Source organism: Anomaloglossus baeobatrachus, chromosome 5, assembly GCF_048569485.1.
Source record: "Anomaloglossus baeobatrachus isolate aAnoBae1 chromosome 5, aAnoBae1.hap1, whole genome shotgun sequence".
Classification (NCBI taxonomy): domain Eukaryota; kingdom Metazoa; phylum Chordata; class Amphibia; order Anura; family Aromobatidae; genus Anomaloglossus; species Anomaloglossus baeobatrachus.
Genome location: NC_134357.1, coordinates 506912112 through 506935393, shown reverse-complemented (window position 1 = coordinate 506935393; position 23282 = coordinate 506912112). Strand labels below are relative to the sequence as shown.

Below are 23282 nucleotides of genomic sequence, written 5' to 3'. Positions count from 1 at the left end.
ACATGCTAAAACTAAGACCGCCACCATTCCCCCTGGGCCTAATAAAACACCTACCCAGGAAAATCGCACTAGATGAACACACACAGAACATATAATTAAACTCACCAGGCTGCGTGGGGGCATGGGACCCACCAGCCGGAACACCCGATGACTCTCCTCAGGATGTTGAGGCACTCAAGCCGCTTAAGCAGCTTGCTTAGGGAGACCCCAGCAAGCCGCTGCGCTCAAACCTAGCGGGACCACCAGCGAGCAGACTACCTGTTGAACGACCTCCCAGGACGTGGATCATCCCCTCCTAGATGACGACCTCTTCCTCGACACGGACCTCATCCGCGACGACGAGCCCCTCCGTGCTGCTGACCTCCAACATAAAGGCGACCTCCACTGTGATGACGACAGCCTCCTCCTCAATGCTGACCTCCTTCCAGATGCCGATCCCTGCGCCGACCTCCTTACCGATAACCATTACCGAGCTGAAAATGACCTCCACATTGACCTCCAGCCAGATGATGACCTCCGCACTGCCCACCACACTGAAAACTACTTCCACGCTGACCTCCAGCCAGATGATGACCTCCGCGCTGACCCCCTCACTGAAAACAACCTCTATGCTGACCGCCAGCCATATGATGACCTCTGCGCTGACCACCTCACTGAAAACAACCTCCATGCTGACCGCCAGCCAGATGATGACCTCCGCGCTGACGACCTCACTGAAAACCTCCATGCTGACCGCCAGCCAGATGATGACCTCCGCGCTGACCTCTGTCCCCGATGACGACCTCCGCGCCGACCTCTGTCCCCGATGACAACCTCCGCGCTGACCTCTGTCCCCGATGACGACCTCCGTGCTGACCTCTGTCCCCGATGACGACCTCCGCGCTGACCCCTGTCCCCGATGACGACCTCCGCGCTGACCTCTGTCCCCGATGACGACCTCCGCGCTGACCTTTCCCTCGATGTTGACCTTTGCTTTTCTGACCTCAAGCCTGAAGCCGCCCTCTGCGCTGACCTCTGTCTCTGAGTGTTTCTCCGGATGTCCAGTTGCTGCCACCACAAGCAGTCCCCCCACAGGTATATCACTGGGAAGGACCGCCGCCATCTTGTTGAAGCCCTGATCACTAGAGGCTTTAGGCAGAGCCTCGGTCACATGATACGCCGAGGCCCCGCCCACCTCCGCAGGTCCCGGCTGCCTTGTAAGATTCCTCCCCTGTTCCATCTAAAAGCACAGGATGGAGAGATGGACAGGGAGGGTCCCCGGGGAGGGGGCTCTTGCGGCACCACTGAGACCTCAGGAGCTGCTCCTGGTGAGACCTCAGGAGCTGCTCCTGGTGGCAGACTGTCAGGCACCCTCGCCCTGCATGCCCACTGGGGAAGTGGATCTTCTGCAGCAACCCCCACAGCCGAACCTCCCAATATCTCCAGCACCTGTGCTCTGATGCAGCTCCATCCACGCTGCTGGCAGCCCCCTGCAGCTGCTCCAGAAGTTTTAAATCACCATGATTACAGTCACAGCAGGAGATGAGGTGAAGGGGGCTCAGCACCTTTTCTGCTGGCTTCACATGCTGTTCTGATAGTACCCACCCCTTCTACTGATTCTATATTCCCAACTGACCACCCCTAGCACTTAACCCAGCCCCTTAAACTTCTGACCCCCCACAGCCTGCGCTTTCTTTCCCTGCAACCAGTGTTAACCCCTCGTTGCCCTTCAAAGTCAGTCATGAGTCACTTTGCCCATGGCTCCGCTGTGGGCTCCGTTCAGCCTATCTGTCAATATGCCAGTTTAGTGTTTGGTCCTGTGGGTGGGTGCTTGTTTGGCTGGCTATCCATGTCAAAGCCTGGGGAAGGGACACCTGAATGCTGGGCTGGGAAAAAGAAAATCTGACATTGCTGATGGTTCTTGCAAATGTGCAATGACAGGTGCAGGATGGGAGGCATCTGCACCTGCATCCTGGACAGTGGATTGGCAAGCATGTAGGACCCTGTATACTTTCTTTCTTCATCTTCACCTGGTCCACATTCAAAGCTTCCTCTTTAACTGTGAGCAGGGAGCGTTTGAGTAGAAACAGAAGCAGGATAGTTAGGCTCGAGTCACACTTGCATATGACTCGCACGAGTGCAATGTGAGAAAATCTCGCGTTGCACTTGGCCCCATGTAAGACAATGATGCGGCTCAGATCTGCGTGTATTTATCTCAGCCATAATCGGACTGATGAAAAAATTGCAGCATGCTGCAATTGTCTGCGAGACAAGTCTTCAAGTGTATGGGTGCGAGAGAAACATCGGACTGCACTCGGATGTTATCCAAGTGCAGTACAATATACGCACATGTGACGCCCTGGACTATTCAGGTCGTCACAGGGTTCTGCACAATCTGCCCTTCCCGTGCAGGGCTCAAACCCCCATGGTTCTGGGAACCTAATTTGCAGTACTGTCTCCACCAGCATTCACAAATCCTAGATACACGTTTCACCACACCTGTCAGGCACACCAGTGGGCTGCTTAAGCAGGAATGCGGCCGCCCACCCAGGGGTCAGACAGTGAGGTGGGAGGTGTCAAGTTCAGTTGAGTAGTAGCCCTCGAGCTGTGAGGAGCTCTGAAGAAGCTGGGAGTTGTAGCTCCCAGGGGAGAAGCAGAATAGGTCGCAGACAGTGGCCTGGACCTAGAGGAGTCGGACCACTGGTCGCAGGGGATTGAGGCTAGGTGCTTGGAACCCGTCAAGGAGGACGGTGGGCAGACTGGTCCTATCACCGGTCCGGGGCCGAAGGCACGTCGGGGTACACGGACCCTAGATCGGGGAGAAGCTTCAGGCGACCTGGCAATTAACCTGCGGAGGACAGGGCCTTTATGAACTGTTCTCCCGAAGCTCAGAGATCATGGGCACGAGCGCAACGAGGGGGATAGGGCTTTCCTAGCAAGCGGCCCACTGAAATCCCAAGCATGAGCTCCTTAGAGCAGGCTCCTTCACTTAGCCACAGTGGGGAGCGGGGCCTGGAAAACTCCAAGCTACCGGACCACAACGGACAATCTATATTGGTGCCAGGAGGCAGGTTACGGACCACCAGGCAGTGCTGCAGGGGACGGGACCCGGATGAGCTCCCCTCAGGAGACAGCGGCAGTCAGAGACTTGGTTTACCCTGTTGTCAGCATCTGCATCATTGCTGAGTGAGTACCCGACTGACCCCTGCACTGCGTCCCCGCATCACCATCCAGAGTCCCGGGGCCTACCCCTACCCGTGTAGGGTAACGTCATCTTGCTGCCCCACTCCATCACCAAATCCCAACGGCAGCGGCGTTACTCCCAATTACCGTACACCACGGGTGGCGTCACGAACTACATCTGTCCCCTGTAAATAGTCCCCCTTTTTCATTTGAGTGTGCCCCTAGCCCCCGGGTCCGGAGACCCTCGAGCCACGAGTAATCAGCGGTCCAATCCGCTGCACGGGCGGCACACACAGGCTGACAATTAAGGAGATAGGGAGATTAATCCCTCCCTCTCCTCCGCAGCGCCACTCTCAGCTTCGCAGCTGTGACCCGATCACATGACACTCAGCTCGCAGCAGAGCCTGAGCCAGAGGTCATTAGAATATGGCATCCGATGCCATACGCTAATGTGACTCCAGCCTTACACTGATTATCGTGTTATCAGCCTCCTCGTTGATTGCTCAAACTTGCAGAACTTCACAGATGTCATGCATTCATGCCCACTCATCAGTTCCTATATGTGGAAGCTGATTGGAATACCGACAGGCATATAATAGCTGGTATTGAAAAGTGCTACGGAATATGTGCTTTGGGTGCTATATAAATAAAAATTAAATTATGTATGTGAGGGCCCTCCCACTTCCCAAATTTCTGTTAGAGGGCCACCTGTGGGTTGTGGGCTCTCCCAAATAAATGAGTGGAAATCACTGTCTTATCATCTACCATTCTGGAAAGATCCGCAGCTCTGCTGACAGGACCTGTGATGATGTCACAGTCATGTGATCAGTCACATGGGGGAGGAGTCAGAGGAGAGGTTGTAGGAAGTGAAGTGTTTTCCTCTGTAGGAAGTGGCTGCATGTAAGAGAAGAATCTGGAGGAGAAGTCTGCACTGGAGACCGGTAATGAGGGGACGGAGGGAACAGGACTCAGTGCTGGGGGAAAGGACCGGAGCTCTCTACACATAGGAAACAGCCGGAAAAACACAGGAGAAGTTGGAGGAGAAGTCTGCACTGGAGACTGGTAATGAGGGGACGGAGGGAACAGGACTCAGTGCTGGGGGAAAGGACCGGGGCTCTCTACACATAGGAAACACAGGAGAAGCTGGAGAAGTCTGCACTGGAGACCGGTAATGAGGGGACGGAGGGAACAGGACTCAGTGCTGGGGGAAAGGACCGGGGCTCTCTGCACATAGGAAACAGCCGGAAACACAGGAGAAGCTGGAGGAGAAGTCTGCACTGGAGACCGGTATTGAGGGGACGGAGGGAACAGGACTCAGTGCTGGGGGAAATGACCAGGGCTCTCTACACATAGGAAACAGCCGGAAACACAGGAGAAGCTGGAGGAGAAGTCTGCACTGGAGACCGGTAATAAGGGGACGGAGGGAACAGGACTCAGTGCTGAGGGAAAGGACCGGGGCTCTCTACACATAGGAAACAGCCGGAAAAACACAGGAGAAGTTGGAGGAGAAGTCTGCACTGGAGACTGGTAATGAGGGGACGGGGGTAACAGGACTCAGTGCTGGGGGAAAGGACCGGGGCTCTCTACACATAGGAAACAGCCAGAAACACAGGAGAAGCTGGAGGAGAAGTCTGCACTGGAGACCGGTAATGAGGGGACGGAGGGAACAGGACTCAGTGCTGGGGGAAAGGACCAGGGCTCTCTGCACATAGGAAACAGCCGGAAACACAGGAGAAGCTGGAGGAGAAGTCTGCACTGGAGACCGGTAATGAGGGGACGGAGGGAACAGGACTCAGTGCTGGGGGAAAGGACCAGGGCTCTCTACACATAGGAAACAGCCGGAAACACAGGACAGGCTGGAGGAGAAGTCTGCACTGGAGACTGGTAATGAGGGGCCGGAGGGAACAGGACTCAGTGCTGGGGGAAAGGACCGGGGCTCTCTACACATAGGAAACAGCCGGAAACACTGGAGAAGCTGGAGGAGAAGTCTTCACTGGAGAATGGTAATGAGGGGCCAGGGACGGAACAGGACTCAGTGCTGGGGAAAAAGACCAGGACATAGGAAACACAGGAGAATCTGGAGGAGAAGTTCACACTGGAGATCGGTAATGAGGAGCTGAAGGGAAGAATTGAAGCAGCAGCACTCCCCATTTGTGTCCACGATTCTTTATTTTAATTCCATAAGATCACCAAATGCAAGGTGCATGGAAGGTGGAACGTTTCGCTCCTGTTAAGCCACGCTTCAATAGGTCCTGAAGGTGGAGGAAAAGTATGTACTGCTGACCATTAATGAGGAGCCGGGGACAGAGGGAACAAGATTCAGTGCTGGTGGAAAGGATCAGGGCTCTCTGCACATAGGAAACACAGGAGAAGCTGAAGAAGTCTGCAGTGGTGGCCGATAATGAGGAGTCGGGGATGGAACTATAAGGCTATGTTCACACGCTGCGTTTTTGGTCAGTTTTTGCTGCAAAAATTTCTTGAGAAATTGTAAGCTTTCTGCAGACATTCCCCAGCAAAACCTATGGCAAAAAAAATTAGCTGTGCGCACACTGCGTTTTTTTAAGAAAATTCTTTCAGTAGATTTTCTTAAGAAAAAGAATGCGCATGTCACTTCTTTTCTGCAGCTAACTGCGTTATTTCACTCCATTGACTGTAATGTAATCAGGAAATAGCACAGGAATAACGCAGGTAGCAAGTGATGTGCGTTATACCTGCGTTATTCCCGCCTTATTTCGCATTTTCGGGACATAGCGTACATCCCTGCCCTGCGTTTTGCAGGGAAGTGATGTCACTAGGACAGGAAGAGGAAGAAAAAGCAAAAAAAAAGCGTGTGCTCCGCTGTATTTTTACTTTCCAGCCGGGTAAACACACAGCGGCGGCCCGGTATTCTCAGGCAGGAAAGGGCGAGAGACAGGGTTAATGCCCTCCCCCTCCTCCTGCAGCCGAGAATCTCAGCCGCAGCTGCTCCGGAACTGTCGCATCCATTATGCGACAGTCCCGGAGTGTCCCCGGCTCTTCTAGATGCCGTGATGCGGTGGCAATCCAGGTAATAAGGAGTTAACGGGAACCAATAGCTGCCGCTAAGTCCAAGATTAGTAATGGCAGTGTCTATGACTCGCCGTCACTAATCTGTAAGTGAAAGTAAAGAAACACACACACACACACACACCAAAAAATCCTTTATTTTGAATAAAAGACATAAAGCCCCTCTTTCTCCAGTTTATTAACCCCTCCCAAACACACAGCTCCGACGTAATCCACAGCGATGTCCTGTGGCGATTCCAGCCCTGCTCCAGCCGCGTGTGACAGTTCCCCACACAGCCTCGGTCAGGGAGCGAATGCTGAATGCGCTCCCTGAGCGAGTGCAGAGGTGACTCCAGGACATTTCTCACGGCCGGTGATGTGAACACACTACTGGCCGCGAGAAGTGCAGTATGTGTGGGGGGGGGGACATCATAAATAAAGCTGGAATATCTATCCCTCTATTGTCTGTCTGTCTGTCTGTCTATCTCTCTATTATCTATTATCTATCTATTTCCCCTAAATATCTATTATCTATCTTTATCTATCTATCTATCTATTATCTATCTATATCTATCTATTCCCCTAAATATCTATTATCTATCTATATCTATCTATCAATCCATCTATCCCTCTATCTATCTATCATCTATCTATCTCTGTATTATCTATTTCTTTAACGTTCCTATGGGAGACCCAGACCATGGGTGTATAGCTACTGCCTCCGGAGGACACACAAAGTACTACACTCAAAACGTGTAGCTCCTCCCTCCTAGCATATACACCCCCTGCTAGCCAGTCCTAGCCAGTTCAATGCTTTGTGTTTCAGGAGGTCACACACACATGCATTCTCTGATTTTGATTTTTGATTTTTCCTTCTGGATCAAAGATTTGGAAGAAAAGCGGGTCCAGCTGGACTCCCGGCATGTCCCTTCTCACCCCACTGTGTCGGCGGTGCTGTTAAGGTTGATTTTCCAAGGCTGGAGCCTTCTCATGCCGCGCTCCTTCACCATCCCATGCTGGGGCTCTGGCTTGAAGTGGGAGCCAACACGGTTCTCACTGCTTTGCAGGAGACCGGTCTCCATCCGCAGCCCTTTTTCAGGATCCTGCTGGACGGAGCTATCACCCCCCAGGGACCTGGCAACCTGCGTCTCACAAGCTAAGTATATGAGACGTTATTACCACAGAAAGTGGTCTTTCCAGGGGTCCTTTATATTTATTTATTGGGGGAGTGTGTTTTATGTTTTGTGTTAACATTTCCGGCCGGTTCTCCAGTTTTCACTGGAGAACCGCGCCGATGGTGCCTGCACGCCGGCCGCATGTTTTACTCTAGGCCCCGGCTTCGCCTGAGGCCTAGTTTCGGTTTCCACTGTCTCTGCATGTCAGTCAGGCAGAGGGACAGTGTGGCTCCGCCCAGCGGCTGCACAGGGAAGGGACACTCCTCACTGAGGAAGGATTCCCTCCCCTGGCTACCTCACTTGCCGCTCTCAGAGTAGGCCCCGCCCCCTCCCCTCGCTCCGGTCGCCATTTTCTCAGCGTTCTCTGTGCCTGCATAGGCACAGAGATTCCATTGTGACAAGTGGGGGCCTGGGCTGAGGGACTAGAGGGCACAGACATGTCTGTTTAAACGATCTGGCAGCCACAACCTCCGGTTTGTGCAGCTGCTTATTTTATCTGTTTATATATGCTGGGGGCCATTCTAGACAGAGCCCCCACCTCTGCAGCATGTCTCACAGAGCGAGGCTGCAGGCTGTTTTTATTATCCACTGCAGGTAGTCTCGTACGGCTGTACCGAGCTCATAACCACTGTGGCCCCTCAGCTTGGAGGTTCATTAGTGGTCCCTCCAGCTGCTCCGGCTTCGGTGGCTGACCCCTGGTTTGGCTGGAATCCTCCAGGGGTCGGCTGTCCCGGCATCTGCTGAGCATGCAGCCCCCTTCTCAGGGCGTTTTCTGCTACAGCTCGCTCAGCAAAGCTCACAGAGGACTCTCCTTCTGGTCTCAGACCCCGTCCTCCTGACAGGGAGACGCAGGGTCCCCTGTCCTCCCCGTCCAGCAGCTCTGATTACGAGCTGACTCACTGGACGAGGAGGATGTCTCTACCAGGGGCTCGGACGCTACTTTATGTACCATTGATCCGTCCGTAGGTGACGCAGATGCTAATGATTGGATTGCGTCCATTATACTTGTACTGGACCTCCATCCGCCTGTATCAGGGGAGTATTCCCCGCTGGCAGAAAGGCATCAGTATACCTTTAACAGGACAAGGAGTGTGTTCCTTAACCACTCCAGTTTTCAGCCCACTGTGTCCAAGCCCACAGCCTGTCCTGTCAGACCCCAAAGCGGGGTTCTGCTGCCTGTTTCCCCCTCCCATCAGAGGTGGTCAAGGAGTGAGCTCATTCGCCAAGGGTGGTCCCTCCAGTATCTAGACTTTCAGCCCGGATAGTTGTATCAGTGGCTGACGGCACCTCTATAAGGATCCCACGGTACATTAATTTTGTACTGGACCTCAATCCGCCGGAGTTACCTTGCCTAGGAGAACACAATGTGTGTTCCTTAACCACTCCAGTTTTCAGGCCACTGTGACCAAGTCCAGGGTCCGCTCTGACAGTCGCTTCCCATGAAGCGTGATTCTGAGGACTGTTTTTTCCCTGTCCACCAATGGTGGTCAAGAAGTGGGCTCATTCACCTCAGGTGGCTCAGCCCGGACCGTTATGTCAGTGGCTGATGGCTCCTCACTTAAGGTTTTGCGGTCCGCCCGGTTGTCCTTCTGGCCAAATCTGTATGAGGGCGGCAGGAGCTTCGTTCTCCTCAGCTTTACAGCAGTGCGGTTTTTTTGTAGCCTTCTCTGCTTCTCTAGAGGAGATGCATTCCCTCACAGGGACTCTATGCCCGAAACGGTTGCCTGAACTTCCAGACTTCAGTCTTTTCATCCTATGCCATGTCTGCCATGCTGGACACCGCACGGCGGTGGCCTTGGCTACTTTCCTCGCTATCCGCAGGCTCCTGTGGCTTCGGAAATGGAAGGCAGATGCCTCTATAGAAGTTCCTTGCTGGGCTCCCTTTTGTGGGACCAGTCTCTTCGGAACCAACTGGATGAAATTAAGGAAGCTCTTGGCGGGGAGAGTTCTTCCTTGCCACAAACCTAAACCAGGGAACCTGTCCAGGGCAGGAATCAGTTGAGGTTTCGGTTGTTTCCGTTCCTCCATCTGATCGTTCTCTAAGCCCTCGGCCTCGTCCTCTAGCTCGGCCAAGGTTCATAGACCCAAATGGCGCTCGAAGCTGCGTCTTCAGAAGACCGCAGGAGATGCTGCCACTGAGTCAGCTTTCTCCGAGCTATCTAGCCACGCCAACAACCTCCTTGGTCGGTGGCAGGCTCTCTCCACTTGGCGACGTATGGTTTTAACACGTCTCCGTTCAGTGGGGGCGGGATTATATCTCCCATGGCTACAGGATGGAATTCTATCCACCCGCCAAACAGATTTTTTCTGTCAACTCCCCCCGGCTCCAAGGCCGCCGCCTTCTCACAGGCCGTGGCATTTCTTGCAGGCCAATGGAGTAATTGTACCAGTTCCCGACTGGGAATGGTTCTGAGATTTTTGCTTAAATCTATTCCTAGTCCCCGAAGAGGGCGGTGCCTTCCGACCTGGATCTTTAGCTTTTCAAGCATGGTCAGGTGTGGCGTTTTCACATGGAGTCTCGGTCTTGTTCCGTGTGTTTTTTTCACCGGATCAATCAAGAACCCAAGGAGATTCCCTAGCAGCCATCGGCATCAGAGATGCCTATCTGCAGGTGTCAATCGCAGTTTCACACCAGCGTTGGCTACGTTTTGCAATCGGAGTGGTCCAATTCGTGGCTCTTCCCTTGGGGTTAGCCACGGCCCCTCGAGTATTCTCATTGGGGCAGCTGTGATTAGGGTCCTGCACCTCTAGGGATTGGCAGTGATCTTTTGCCCTGGACGGTCTTCTTGTCGGTGCTTCATCCATTGCAGACTCTTAGCAGAGTGCTTCGCTCACTCTCGCCACTCTAACCAATTCGGGTGGCTTGTCATTCTGTCCAAGTCCACTCTGACTTCGAACCAGAGGTTCCCAGGGACGCAATTCGAGACTCTGTCGGCACTTGTGAACCTGCTCTTAGTCGAACAGTAGTCCCTCCGCTGGCGGTCGACGTCGTTCTATCAGACACCGAATACAGGTGCTGGTCAGATGGTGGCGTCAATGGAAGCGATTCCTTGCCCAGTTTCTCCTGCGTCCTCTGAGACTGGATGTTTTCCGCTGTACAAGCGAACTTCCTCCTTCCACGGGGTGGTGGCTTCGCCACTGACCAGGGGCTCGTTTCAGTGGTGGCTTCGGCCACTCTGTCTCAGGGACGCTCCTTCCTGGCCCCGTCCCGGGTGATCCTCACCAGGATGCTAGTCTATCCGCCTTGGGAGCAGTATATCTCCACCGTGGAGCGCAGGGCGCTTGGACTCTGTCCGAATCAGCCCTCTGGATCAATGTGCTGGAAATCAGAGCTGTATTTCTAGCTCTCTAAGCCTTTCACCATCTGTTGGCGGCTAGGCACATTCATGTCCAGTCGGACAACGTGACAGCGTTTTCCTACATCAACTTCCAGGGCGGGACACTCAGCCGCCTGGTAATGTTGGCGGCTCAACGCATTCTTCAGTGGACGAGGGACTCCTAGTCCACCGTATCCGCAGCCCACATCCTAGATGTGAAAACTGCGAGGCAGACTATTTCAGCTGTCCAACCGTGGTCCACGATCCTCAGGTTTTGCGGCAGACGCACTGGTTCATGTTTGGTCCCAGTTTCGTCTCTTTTACGTATTTCACCCTCTAGCTCTTGTCCAGAGTCCTGTGCAAGATCAGTAAAGAGGGCCGTCGGGTCATTCTCATACTCCAGACTGACCCAGGCAGGCTTGGTACCCTGACCTGCTCCTTCTGTCCGTTGGGTTGCCATGGCATCTTCCGGACCGTCCAGACCTTTTCTCAAAAGGTCCGTTTTTTCCGCCAGAATTCTGGACTCTCAGATTGACGGCGTAGCTCTTGAGTCCTGGATCTTGACGACTTCTGGTATCCTTCCTGAAGTCATCTCCACTATGACTCGAGCTCCAAAGTGTCCTTTGACCTTTTTGGCCTTGCCGACCCTCCTGTCCCTTCCACAGTCCGGTCTACAGCTAGGACTATCCCTCATTAAGGGACAGGTCTCGGCTCTGTCAGTGTGTGCCAGCGGCGTATCGTCCGGCTGGCTCCGGTGCGCTCCTTCAAGGGCGCATCTCACATAATTCCGCCTCTCCGGCGGCCTATGGAGCCCTGGGACCTTAATCCGGTCCTCACGGTTCCCGGAAACCCCCCTTTGCGCCTCTTAGGGAGGTTTCTTTGTTTCATCTTTCACAGAAAGTAGTCTTTCTAGTGGCCATAATTTCCCGCCAGAGAGTTTTGGCTGCACTCTCTTCGGAGTCACCCCCTTTTTTGGTCTTTTGTATCAAGACAAGGTGGTCTCCGTCCGACTCCGGACTTTTTCCCTAAGGTGGTTACTGCTTCCACCTTATCCGGGGCAATTTTCCTGCCTTCCTTTTGTCCGGCTCCTGTTCATCGCTTTGAGGAAGCGTTGCATATCCTGGATCTGGTGCGGGCGCTCCGGATCTATGTGTCTCGCACCGCCGTTATTAGGCGGTGCACCTCTCTCTGGTGCTGACCGCTAGTCAGCGTAGCGGTCTCTCGGCATCTAAGCCGACCCTGGTTCGTTGGCTTAGGTCGGCCATTTCCGATGCCTACAAGTGTACTCAAGTGCCTTCCCCGCCGGGGATCAGGGCACACTTGATCAGACCTGTCGGTGCCTTTTGGGCTTTCAGGCACCAGGCTACGGCTCAGTAGGTCTGTCAGACTGCAGCTCGGATTAGTCTGCATACTTTTTCGAAGCACTACCCAAGGCATGCTCATGCTTTGGCAGACGCGGGCTTGGGCAGACACATCTTTCAGGCGTCTGTCGCCCATTTGTGAAGTTAGGTTTCGCCTGCTTCTCAGTTGTCTGTTTATTCCCACCCATGGACTGCTTTAGAACGTCCCATGGTCTGGGTCTCCCATAGGAACGTTAAAGAAAAAGAGAATTTTGTTACTTACCGTAAATTCTTTTTCTTGTAGTTCCGTCATGGGAGACCCAGCACCCTGCCTATATCCTGTTGGCAGGTTTCTTGTTCCGTGTGTCTTCACCGGCTGTTGTTGTTGTAGACAGAGGTTCCGGTTCTTCCGGGTTTTACTCTGTCTCTTCTTGTGGGTGGATGTCCTCCTTCAGCTTTTGCACTAAACTGGCTAGGACTGGCTAGCAGGGGGTGTATATGCTAGGAGGGAGGAGCTACACGTTTTGAGTGTAGTACTTTGTGTGTCCTCCGGAGGCAGTAGCTATACACCCATGGTCTGGGTCTCCCATGACGGAACTACAAGAAAAAGAATTTACGGTAAGTAACAAAATTCTCTTTTTTTTTTCCATTTTCAACATGCTTTATTGCTGTAAAGGCATTAAAAAACGCAGGGAGCAACCTGAAAAAAACGCACCAAAAACGCACCAAAACGCACCTGTGTTATTGGTGCGTTTTTTAACGCAGGTGCACTAATCCTTCACTCAAGAAATTTCTTAAGAAAAATCATTTTTCTAGTGTGAAGTCTAGTGTATATTATCGCAATCGGGATGAGCCGTGTAAGTGCCAGGATTCGCGCATCTTATGGATGAGCCAATTCTGTGGTAACTGTAGGCTATTATTGTTAGGCTGGGGAGGGCTAATAACCATGGGCCTCCCCAGCCTCTGAATACCAGTCCCATCTTGGTTGGGTATAAAAAAAAAAAAAGCCAAGTGTAGTCCCCGTATTTTGATACACCACCAAGATGAAGCATACAGCTGGGGCCTGCAGCCTCCTGCTGTCTGCTTTATCTGTGCTGGGTATCAAAATACGGGTAACCCAAACCCATTTTTTTCAATCATTTATTTTTACACTCCACTTCGGGGACCCAGAAAGGTAATGTGAGGGAAACCAATCACAGATGCCGACAAAGAGGGTGGGCAGGGAATTGGTGAATATCCATAAGGTTTACTGAGTGGACCCGGAAGCAATGTGACAGCAGCGGTGGAACTCCTTAAGAATAACTGTCCTGCTTTAATCACCATTTTTTTATTTTTACCTATGCAGCCAAACCCAAACAGTAACATGAGGTTCGCGTTCGCCAATTATTGCTTGTGAGTTAAAGGTGCTTAGCACTCATCTAGATAAATTCCTTGAGGGTCTAGTTTCCAAAATTGGGTCACTTGTGGGGGAGCTCTATTATTAAGGTATATCAGGGGCTCTCCAAACGTGATATAGCACCACTAATAATTCCAGCCAAATTTGCATTCAAAAAGTTAAATGGCGCTTCTTCCCTTCTGTGCCCTGTCATGCACCCAAACAGTAGTTTTACACCACACTTGTGGTATCAGAATACTCAGGAGAACTTCCACAACTAATTGTATGGTGAATTTTCTCTTGTTACTCTTGTGAAAATGCAAAATTTGGGACTAAAGTAACATATTTGTGGGGAAAATGTAAAAACTAATTTTTTTCCTTCCACAATGCTTTACTTCTTGCAAAGCACCTGAAGAGTTAATAAATTTAACTTCAAATAGAATGTGGTCCCTAAAACAAGTTTTGTAAATGTTGTTGGAAAAATGAGAAATTGCTGATAAAATTTTAACCCTTCTAATGTTCTAACAAACAAAAATATGTTTTAAAAATGGTGCTGATGTAAAGTAGACATGGGAAGTTAACTATATTGCAGAATAACTGGTTTAAGAGCATAAAAAATAAAAGTTTGACATTTTCAAAAATGGCACCAAATTTCTGATATGTTTTCACAAATACAAAAAGTATCGTCCAAAATTTGTAATTTTAGTATATAAAATGAGACTGGTCAGAAAAGAAAAATTTGGCCAGGTCATGAAGGTGAAAACAGGGTGGGTGGAGAAAAGGTTAATGTTCTATCATCTGTGCCCCACGGCCCCGATTCTGCTATCCCAATATCTGTGGATGTTCCTGCACTTTATAACTGTGTCTACTTTTTATGAAATATTTATTAAAGATTCAGCTATTTTAGATTTTTCCTTTTAAAATTTATTCTGTGATTTTGGTGCTGGATTGGAGATATTCTGTGATAAATCTCTGTGTGTGACTATAGTTGGATTGTGTGTTATACCGGGGGCAGGACGGGGCCAGGACTGGATGTAGTGATCATGTGAAGCCGGTAACAGCTCTGGAGATTTCTGACATGGGATCTTTCTGATGTTACATCGTCATCTTCTCCCCATTCAGGTCCCTACAATATCGGATCCTCTCAGATCTTCTATATAAGAGAATTTTCCTGATTGACCCATCAAGGATGGATAGGGACAGGGACAAGATGGCGGAGAGGATATTACACCTCACCTTAGAGATCCTCTTCCGGCTTACTGGAGAGGTGAGAGATTCTGATGACGTCACATTACATCATTCTTATCTATGGGAATAACAGATGGACAGAACTGGAGAGGTGAGGACTCTGGAAATGTCTGTAGTGAGGTTTATTAATGTGTCTCTCCATAACCAGGATTACACAGTAGTGAAGAAGACCTCTAGTGAGCGCTGTCAGGACCCTGTGTCTGAGGGATGGGGAAGACCCCTGAGCCCAATCACGGGGCCTCCACCTCACCCCCTGATACATGAGGACATCAATGACCAGAAGATCCTAGAACTCACCTACAAGATGATTGAGCTGCTGACTGGAGAGGTGACACTGCTGGGAATGCTGAGACATTATACAGTAACGCTATGAAGGGATCGGAGGATGACGGTATCATTGTATGTGTCAGGTTCCTATAAGGTGTCAGGATGTCACCGTCTATTTCTCCATGGAGGAGTGGGAGTATTTAGAAGGACACAAAGATCTGTACAAGGACGTCATGATGGAGGTTCCCCAGCCCCTCACATCACCAGGTAATAGACAGGACTAAATACACACGGCCTATAATTATCTGTATGTAAAGAATGATTTCAGTCCCTGTATGTGTTTCCTACAGTTGTATCCAGAAAGAGGACAACACCAGAGAGATGTCCCCATCCTCTTCTTCCACAGGACTGTAAAGAAGAAAATCTCAATGTTCCTCAGGATGATCAGGTAGATGGAGAGAAGGTGTCATGAAATCTTCCCTATGATGTGTATGTAAGAAACAGGTCCAAAATGCAACACACTTAGGCTAGGTTCACATTTCCGTTGTTTTGCATCAGTCACATGCGTTGCTTGACGCATGTGACTGGTGCGTTGTACAACGGATGACAAAGAACAGAAATCATTGTCGGACTCCGTTGTGTGCGGGGGGTGGAGCGCGAGGGGGCGGAGCCGAGCGGGGCCATGGCGCTGAGGACGTCAGTGCAGAGGGGACTGCACGGCTGGGGACAAGTGAGTGTGTGTGAGTGTGTACACATGCGGAGTGCGGGAGGGGGCAGAGCCGAGCGGGGAAGTGTCGGCCTCCTTGCACACGTATCCAGGGTAAATATCGGGTAACTAAAAGCAAAGCACTTTTTGCTTGGTTATCCGATATTTATCTTGGATACCAGCGTACACCGCTTAGCGCTGGCTCCCTGCACACGTAACCACTGTAAATATCGGGTAACTAACCAAAGCGCATTGCTTGGTTACCCGATGTGTATCCTGGTTATGGGTGCAGGGAGCCAGAGAGAGCATGCGCAGCAAAATCCTACGGATTGCGCTGCTCAAAAAACGTTACAGGCTGCGTTGCTCCCGCCCGGCAGTCAGTTAAAAAACGACTGACCTCGACACAGCGGATGCAACGCAGCATCATCAGTCGCAATCCGTCACTAATAGAAGTCTATGGGGAAAAACTGGATTCCTGAAAAATATTTTGCAGGATACCGTAATTCCTCAAGACGACGGATTGTGACTGATGCAAAACAATGGAAATGTGAACCTAGCCTTAGAAGGATGATGCAGTGTTGATTTTATATGGTATTTATTATTTACACAGGTTGATATGAGGCTTGGGAACTCAATGTAGGTTCCCGGGGTACAGTATATGAGCTTAAAAATACTCATTAAATATGGATTCAGGTTAGACGTACAATGACCATAACTCTTAGCAGCATGTTACCCTAAGAACCACCTTGTAATAACACTCCTTTACCAGAAAAAGATGTAACCCAATTAACGATTGTCAAGTCACCCATTAATCCAGTCATCTTCCTTGAGAGGTTATAAGCAGCGCCTGTGGCTTGACCACACAGCTTGGGCTTGTGGTTTTGACCATCAGCATCTGCGGCTTCACCATGTGGCGTGGACTCAGAGTTGTGACAAGCGGTGTCGGCAGGTGGCTTATGGGAGTGACTTGACTCACACACTTCACAGTCTGCAATGAGTTCGCTCCTTCAGCTAGGAGGGTAACATCACGCACCCTTGCACATACATCTGCTCGCTTCTGCTTCTTGGTGTCAATCCCGCCCTTTTGTCAATGTCCTACACTTTAATATTTTTCTTATTTTCTTTATATTGTCCTCTCATCTCTACTTGTAAATACAATATTCTTTTCCAATGGAGGCACATAACTTATACAGTTTCCATCAGTTACACCCAGTAGTTTTCACTGACCCTCTATTTTTCCTCATAGGACTTTTCCTGACTCCTTTTCCATGCAGTCCACTCCTCTGTACAGTCAGTCAGGGTAATACTTAGCCACTGTCCTTGTCACCTCAGGCTTCCCACAAACACTTAGCTACCTTTCTGGACCTTCAGCTCAAATCCACAAGAGTTGTTTCTTCTACTTCAGTAACAGATATGTAATCTGGCCCCAAATCCTACCATCTTTACTCCAGTTTCTCGGCCTCTTAGTGGTCATTTTAGAAACACAATGTCTTCATCCTTCCTTGTCACACACACTGGTCCGGCCTTCTCCTCGCGTCTCTGTATTTCACTTCCTCTCTCTCAAACTCCAAGGGGTACTTTGCACGCTGCGACATCGCTACTGCGATATCGTCAGGGTCAAATCGAAAGTGACTCACATCCGGCGCCAGTTACGATGTCGCAACATGTAAAGTCGCAGGAGCGAGGAACATCTTACCTGCGTCCCGCCGGCTATGCGGAAGGAGGTGGGCGGGATGTTTACGTCCTGCTCATCTCCGCCCCTCCGCTTCTATTGGCTGCCTGCCGTGTGACGTCGCTATGACGCTGCACGACCCGCCCCCTTAGTAAGGAGGCGGGTTGCCGGCCAGAGCGACGTTGCAGGGCAGGTAAGTGCATGTGAAACTGCCGTAGCGATAATGTTCGCTGCGGCAGCTATCACAAGATATCGTATGTGCGATGGGGGTGGGTACTATCGCGCTCGGCATTGCTAGCATCGGCTAGCGATGTCTCAGCGTGCAAAGTACCCCTAAATCTACAACTGATCTCTAACAGCCTATTTACAGAGTCTATTTACAGATTAAAACTTTACTCTTTTTCCTTAGTTTTTTGGACACATAATATCACATCTCAAGTGCAACAATGAGCAGTACATGGTGACACAACGTCACTGTACAGAGCCCCACATAGGAAATGTGTGCTAGAATTACAGTCTATTGTTTATAAAATGAGTCAACTAGAAACCTCTCCAAAGACTCCCACCAGCTGCAGGACTGACCCTCTGTAACTCTCCTCTGCCCAGCTGCAGGGCTGACCCTCTGTAAATCTTCCCCTGCCCAGCTGCAGGGCTGACCCTCTGTAACTCTTCCTCTGCCCAACTGCAGGGCTGACGCGCTGTAACTCTCCCCTGTCCAGCTGAAGGTCTGACCCTCTGTAACTCTCCTCTGCCCAACTGCAGGGCTGACTCGCTGTAACTCTCCCCTGTCCAGCTGCAGGGCTGACCCTCTGTAACGCTCCCTTGCCCAGCTGCAGGGCTGACCCTCTGTAACTCTCTTCTGCCCAGCTGAGAGGCTGACCCTTTGTAACTCTCCTCTGCCAACTGCAGGGCTGACTCGCTGTAACTCTCCCCTGTCCAGCTGCAGGGCTGACACTCTGTAACTCTTCTCTGCCCAGCTGAGAGGCTGACCCACCTGTAACTGTCCCTTGCCGAGCTGCCTACTCTCCTATGACTTTCACATAAAAGTAATTACAACAAAACATAGTATCAACCATATAATGACAGTACTTAGCATAAGAGTCCTTTAATACCAGTATATCCTTCAGCATCACATGTAAAGCTTTATGTCACACAGCAAGTCTCTCCATTGGGTACCAGGATCTTCTATTTCTTTACACCAGGAACATGACATTACTTCTTCTTCCTTCCCCAGCCTTCACAGCCCTCAGATCTTAATCATATAAAGCATCTCTGTGCCAAGGTAGATGAGGTTGTTCAAAGAATGTCAGCTCCTCCATCTAATTTGCAGCAACTGCAAGTAATTATCCTGTTGGCAGTGACCAGTATTCCTGGGGAACAATCTCAACACCTAGAGGAATCTGATGTGATGAATTTGTGCTGCCCCCGTGCCAGCAGCCGGCGCTGCTCGGGCCCAGACCTTCAGGGGTGGTGCCTCGAGGGTCTCGCAGACACGCCGAATATACGGGCTGGGCCGTATTAAGTTCATGACGCCACCCACGGTGCGTGGTGAGTTGGGACACCACCGCTGCAGTTACGGGGCACCCGGGGGAGATGTTGCGCAGCAAGTTGTTAACCCCTCCGTGGGCAGGGATGGTGGCCCTGGGACCCGGTGGCTGAGGTGCAAGGGGATTGCAACCGCAAGATGGTGCAGGTGTACTCACTGTTAGTAAAACACACAAGTCTCTGGTAAACCAAGGTGATGGTGGCAGTTGCCTCGGCCGGTCGCATTCAGGGTCCCCCGTCCAGCTGGTGGTCTCTATCTCTGTCCTCTGCACTGTTTTAAGTAGAAATAACTTCCTAGTGTGAAACGTAGGAGTCCGCTCCCGGCTGGATGTGGCCTAAGAAGCCGTGCCCGCAGACGCTGGCCCGTGGGATCTATGGGCCCTGGCGGTGACCTCTTATCCCTAATCAGTGCGCTGTTGTCTTCTATGAGGGACTTTGGGTGGGACAGGACCTCTAGTCCTGGCCTCAATCAGTTAATTAACCAGTCCAGTCGTTTCTGGTTTCCGGCTTCAGGGTCCGAGTACCCCCATTGTGCTACGGTTTCCGGGTCGGTTCCCCGTGTCGGTACCGGCGAGCCACTACCCTGTCCCGGTCCACCTCGGTTCCACCGAGGCGTCTTCCCGTCTCCTGCTGATGGAGACCACCGTCTGCCACCTAGCCAAAGCCACCATCGCCCCTACCCAGCCCCTACCCAGCCCCAGCACACCTCCTCTCAACTTGAACTTCAGAATAAGACTACTGTTTTCCCGCCCCATGGCTGTCTAAACCCCTAGGTGGGCGTGCACCAACTGCCTGGTCACGCCCACTGGTGTGTCTATCTTTCCCTAAAGGGGGGTGACTAGGGTTTCAGGTCGGCTGTGTGTCACCTAATGAGGGAATGGTGTAATGCAGGGGCCTATCTGTGACTACCTGGATTCTCCAGGGCGTCACAAATTGCTGCAGTTCTGAAGACCGATGGAGGCCGAACGTGCTCCTAGATGGGGGTCTCTAATAATGTGGCCATTCAGTGTATGGTTTATACTTGGTGCAGATGACATGATAAAGATGATCATAGACATTAGATGTTGTCTGGATCTTCTCACAATTTTCTGGTTACCGAGACTGCTGGTTACAATTAGGAGGCGACAGGTTGGATTTTGTTTGATCTTTGTTGTTTTTCAAATCATTTCACCAAACATCTCCATTTGTCTGTGACTTTTAAAACATTTATTTCAGGATGAAGATCTGACCCATATGAATACTACAGAGACATTTGTGATAGGTGATGAGGGGTGTAAAGAGGAGATTCCTACAGATAACCGCACAGGTGAGTAGTGATCACTAAATGCAGAGAAGTGACAGATTTGTTGGGGATGAGTGTTTTAAGATTTAGAGACTGTTTCATTAATGTTGGCATGGTGATTCCCGTCTTCTTAATGAAGAGCTGCGGTGGGGTAAGTTATGCTGAATTCATTACGATGTGTTTGAAATTTAATGAATTTGGCACATCTCAGAATCAAGAGTCTTGCCAGAAATGGTATTAAAGTTAGGGATCGACCAGAGCAACATTTTTGATGGGCGTCAGTTATGCTACTACAGTGGCATAACTCTTGAGGGATTTGGTGGATACCACCAAGCCTTGTCAATGCTGCACTCACTTTGGTGGACTTGGCTGAGACTGGCGTGAAAATGTCAAAAATTACTAGAGTTTTGTGACACTTTGAGCAAAAGGTTTGCGACTTTTCTGTGTTCTGTGCCAGAAAACTATTATAAACAGTTTGATAAATTGGCCCCTTTGTGCTAAAAAAATGCTTTTTTACATGATCATGTACGAAGGTTTCTTCCCTGTATCCATAATCCATTTCTGAGTTGCTGAAAAGGAGATACCAATTTAAACGATTCACAGAAAAAACGATCAAAAGGGAGTAACCCGAAAATATAAATCACAGAAAAAATACTCCTAAAATAAACAATTTAGCCCCAAGAAATGTTACCCTGTTACCCTAGGGCTAAATTGTTTATGCTTTTTTTTACATGAAAAGAATACTGTATGTTTACTTTATCCTACTACAGTACTCTATAATTATTTTTTTTTTACATTGTTCTACAAATAATACATATAGTCCAAGTTTCTGTATTTGAGAGATATATGCCAAATCTATATATAAATTTACAATTTATATAAGTCTTTTTTTCAATGCATGGTTAACTATTGGATCTGGATGATAATTATTTTATGTTTTTCTGAACACCCCCCACCTTCACTTCACGTTTTCAATATATTGATATTCAATAAAAGTTTAACGAAAAATTTTAGGAGTATTTTTTCTGTGATTTATAGAGATACCAATTTACAGTCCGGCCCATCACAGGTCCTTGTGGTCAAGGGATGTCTCTAAATAAACATTACCAGTCAGCCACAGGCTTCACTGTTATGTACAAGAGAATTTTCTCCTTTTAAAAACCTCAATATTATTCTTCTATAAATGCTATAAATACTGATCTATACAGTTATCTCTACACTTGGTCAAAATTATTGTTATTCTGAACAGTTAAGCAAGTTGAAGATAAATTGATCTCTAAAAGGCATAAAGTTAAAGAGGACATATTTACTTTGTATTTTAGAAAATAAATTATATTCATCTTTTACATTTTAAAAATTACTAAAAGGAGAATGGGGTGATGCAATGATCCAAACGTTTGGGCAGACTAGGAGATGTGTGTCCAGACAGCTTTGTCTAAGGCATGGGTCCCCAACTCCAGTCCTCGAGGGCCGCCAACAGTACATGTTTTCAGGATTTCCTTAGTATTGCACATGTGATAATTTAATCACCTGCACAGGTGATGATTCCAACACCCATGCAATGCTAAGGAAATCCTGAAAACATGCACTGTTGGCGGCCCTCGAGGACTGGAGTTGGGGAACCCTGGTCTAAGGTTTAAGACCTTAATTAGCCTGTTAGGGTTATGACTTGTTCACTATCATCGTTAGGAAAGGCCAGGTGATGCAAATTTCCCAGCTTTATAAAAAACAGCCTCCTCTGACCTTGTGCCAAAACAAGCAGCCATGGGTTAATCTAAGCAGCTGCCTAGCACTCTGAAAATGAAAATGGTGGAGGCCCAGGTGCTCTTTCCTCAGTTTGAAATGTAATTAAGAAATGGCAGTTAACAGAAATAGTGGAGGTCAAGATAAGGTCTGGAACAGCAAACTATTTCTGTGAGAGCTGCTTGTAGGATTGCTAGAGAGACAAATTAGAACCCCCGCTTGACTGCAAAAGACCTTCTGGAAGATTGGCAGACTCAAGTTGTGGTACATTCTTCTTCTGTTCAGAGACACCTGCACAAATATGGCCTTTGTGTAAGAGTCATCAGAAGAAAATCTCTCCTGCATCCTCACCATAAAATTCAGCATCAGTAGTATACAAAAGAAGATCTAAACAAGCGTGTTGCATTTTGGAAACAAGTTCTTTGGACTGATGAGGTTAAAAAATAACTCTTTGGCCACAATGATCAAAGGTATGCATGGAGGAAAAAGGGAACACAATTTCAGGAAAAGAACATATAAATCACTTGTAAGGCCACATCTAGAATATGTGATCCAGTTTTGGGCTCCACATTTTAAAAAGGACATTTGGATGCTAGAGTCAGTTCAAAGGCGGGTAACCAGACTGCTACATGGAATGGAAGGCCTCCCATATGATGAGAGCTTGAAAAACTTAGATATGTTTAGCTTAGAAAAAAAGACGTCTCAGAGGAGATCTCATTTATATGTATAAATACATGTGTGGTAAATATAAAGGACTGGCACATAACTTATTCCTTCCAAAGACAATACTAAGGACCAGGGGGCATTCACTATGAGTGGAAGAAAAGCAATTCCGGCAGCTAAATAGGAAAGGGTTCTTTACAGTTAGAGCAGCCAGACTATGGAATGCCCTACCACAAGAGGTAGTAATTTCAGATACTATAACAGCTTATAAAAAAAGGGCTGGATGATTTTCTCAGTACACACAACATTGTTTGTTATAAGTGACTTAGTGACAAAATGTATACCGTATTTTTCGCTTTATAAGACGCACCTGATTATAAGACGCACCCCCAAATTTGGTGAAGGAAAAGAGAATTTTTTTTTAATGTTAAATGGGGTGCATCTTATAATGGTAGTGTCCATCTAACAAATCATATAGGGTATATGTCCCTCATAGCCCCCCATCCTAAAATTAGCCCCCCTTAATCTGGATATGGCCCCCTTATATTGAATATAGCCCCCTTGTGCTGGGACACGTCCCCCAGTGATGCCACATGTCCCCCATTGATGACACACATCCCCTATTGCTGGCACATGTCCCCTATTTATGACACATGTCCCCCTGTGCTGGCATGCGTCCCCTATTGCTGGCAGCCTGTTACAAGTCTCATATTGCTGGTACACATCCCCTATAGCTGGCATACGTCCCCTACAGCTGGCACAG

At 49.3% G+C, this 23282-nt stretch overlaps 1 protein-coding gene and 1 pseudogene across 1 annotated transcript; both read left to right on the top strand.

The window, feature by feature from the left end:
• The window catches only part of LOC142312851 (uncharacterized), a 102111-nt pseudogene that overhangs the window by 55813 nt on the left and 23016 nt on the right, over positions 1-23282 (top strand).
• Positions 1339-15056, top strand: LOC142311997 (oocyte zinc finger protein XlCOF29-like). Its single transcript, XM_075350873.1, has 3 exons — positions 1339-1526; positions 14516-14660; positions 14790-15056. The coding sequence occupies exons 1-3, from the start codon at positions 1522-1524 to the stop codon at positions 15012-15014; spliced, it is 375 nt and encodes a 124-aa protein (XP_075206988.1). The 5' UTR covers positions 1339-1521; the 3' UTR covers positions 15015-15056.

Bases quoted from the DNA above. Each gene is read 5' to 3' on its own strand.
- LOC142311997 (XM_075350873.1), top strand. The intron at 14,661-14,789 runs GTGAGAGATTCT...CTCCATAACCAG, and splicing joins TCTTCCGGCTTACTGGAGAG to GATTACACAGTAGTGAAGAA.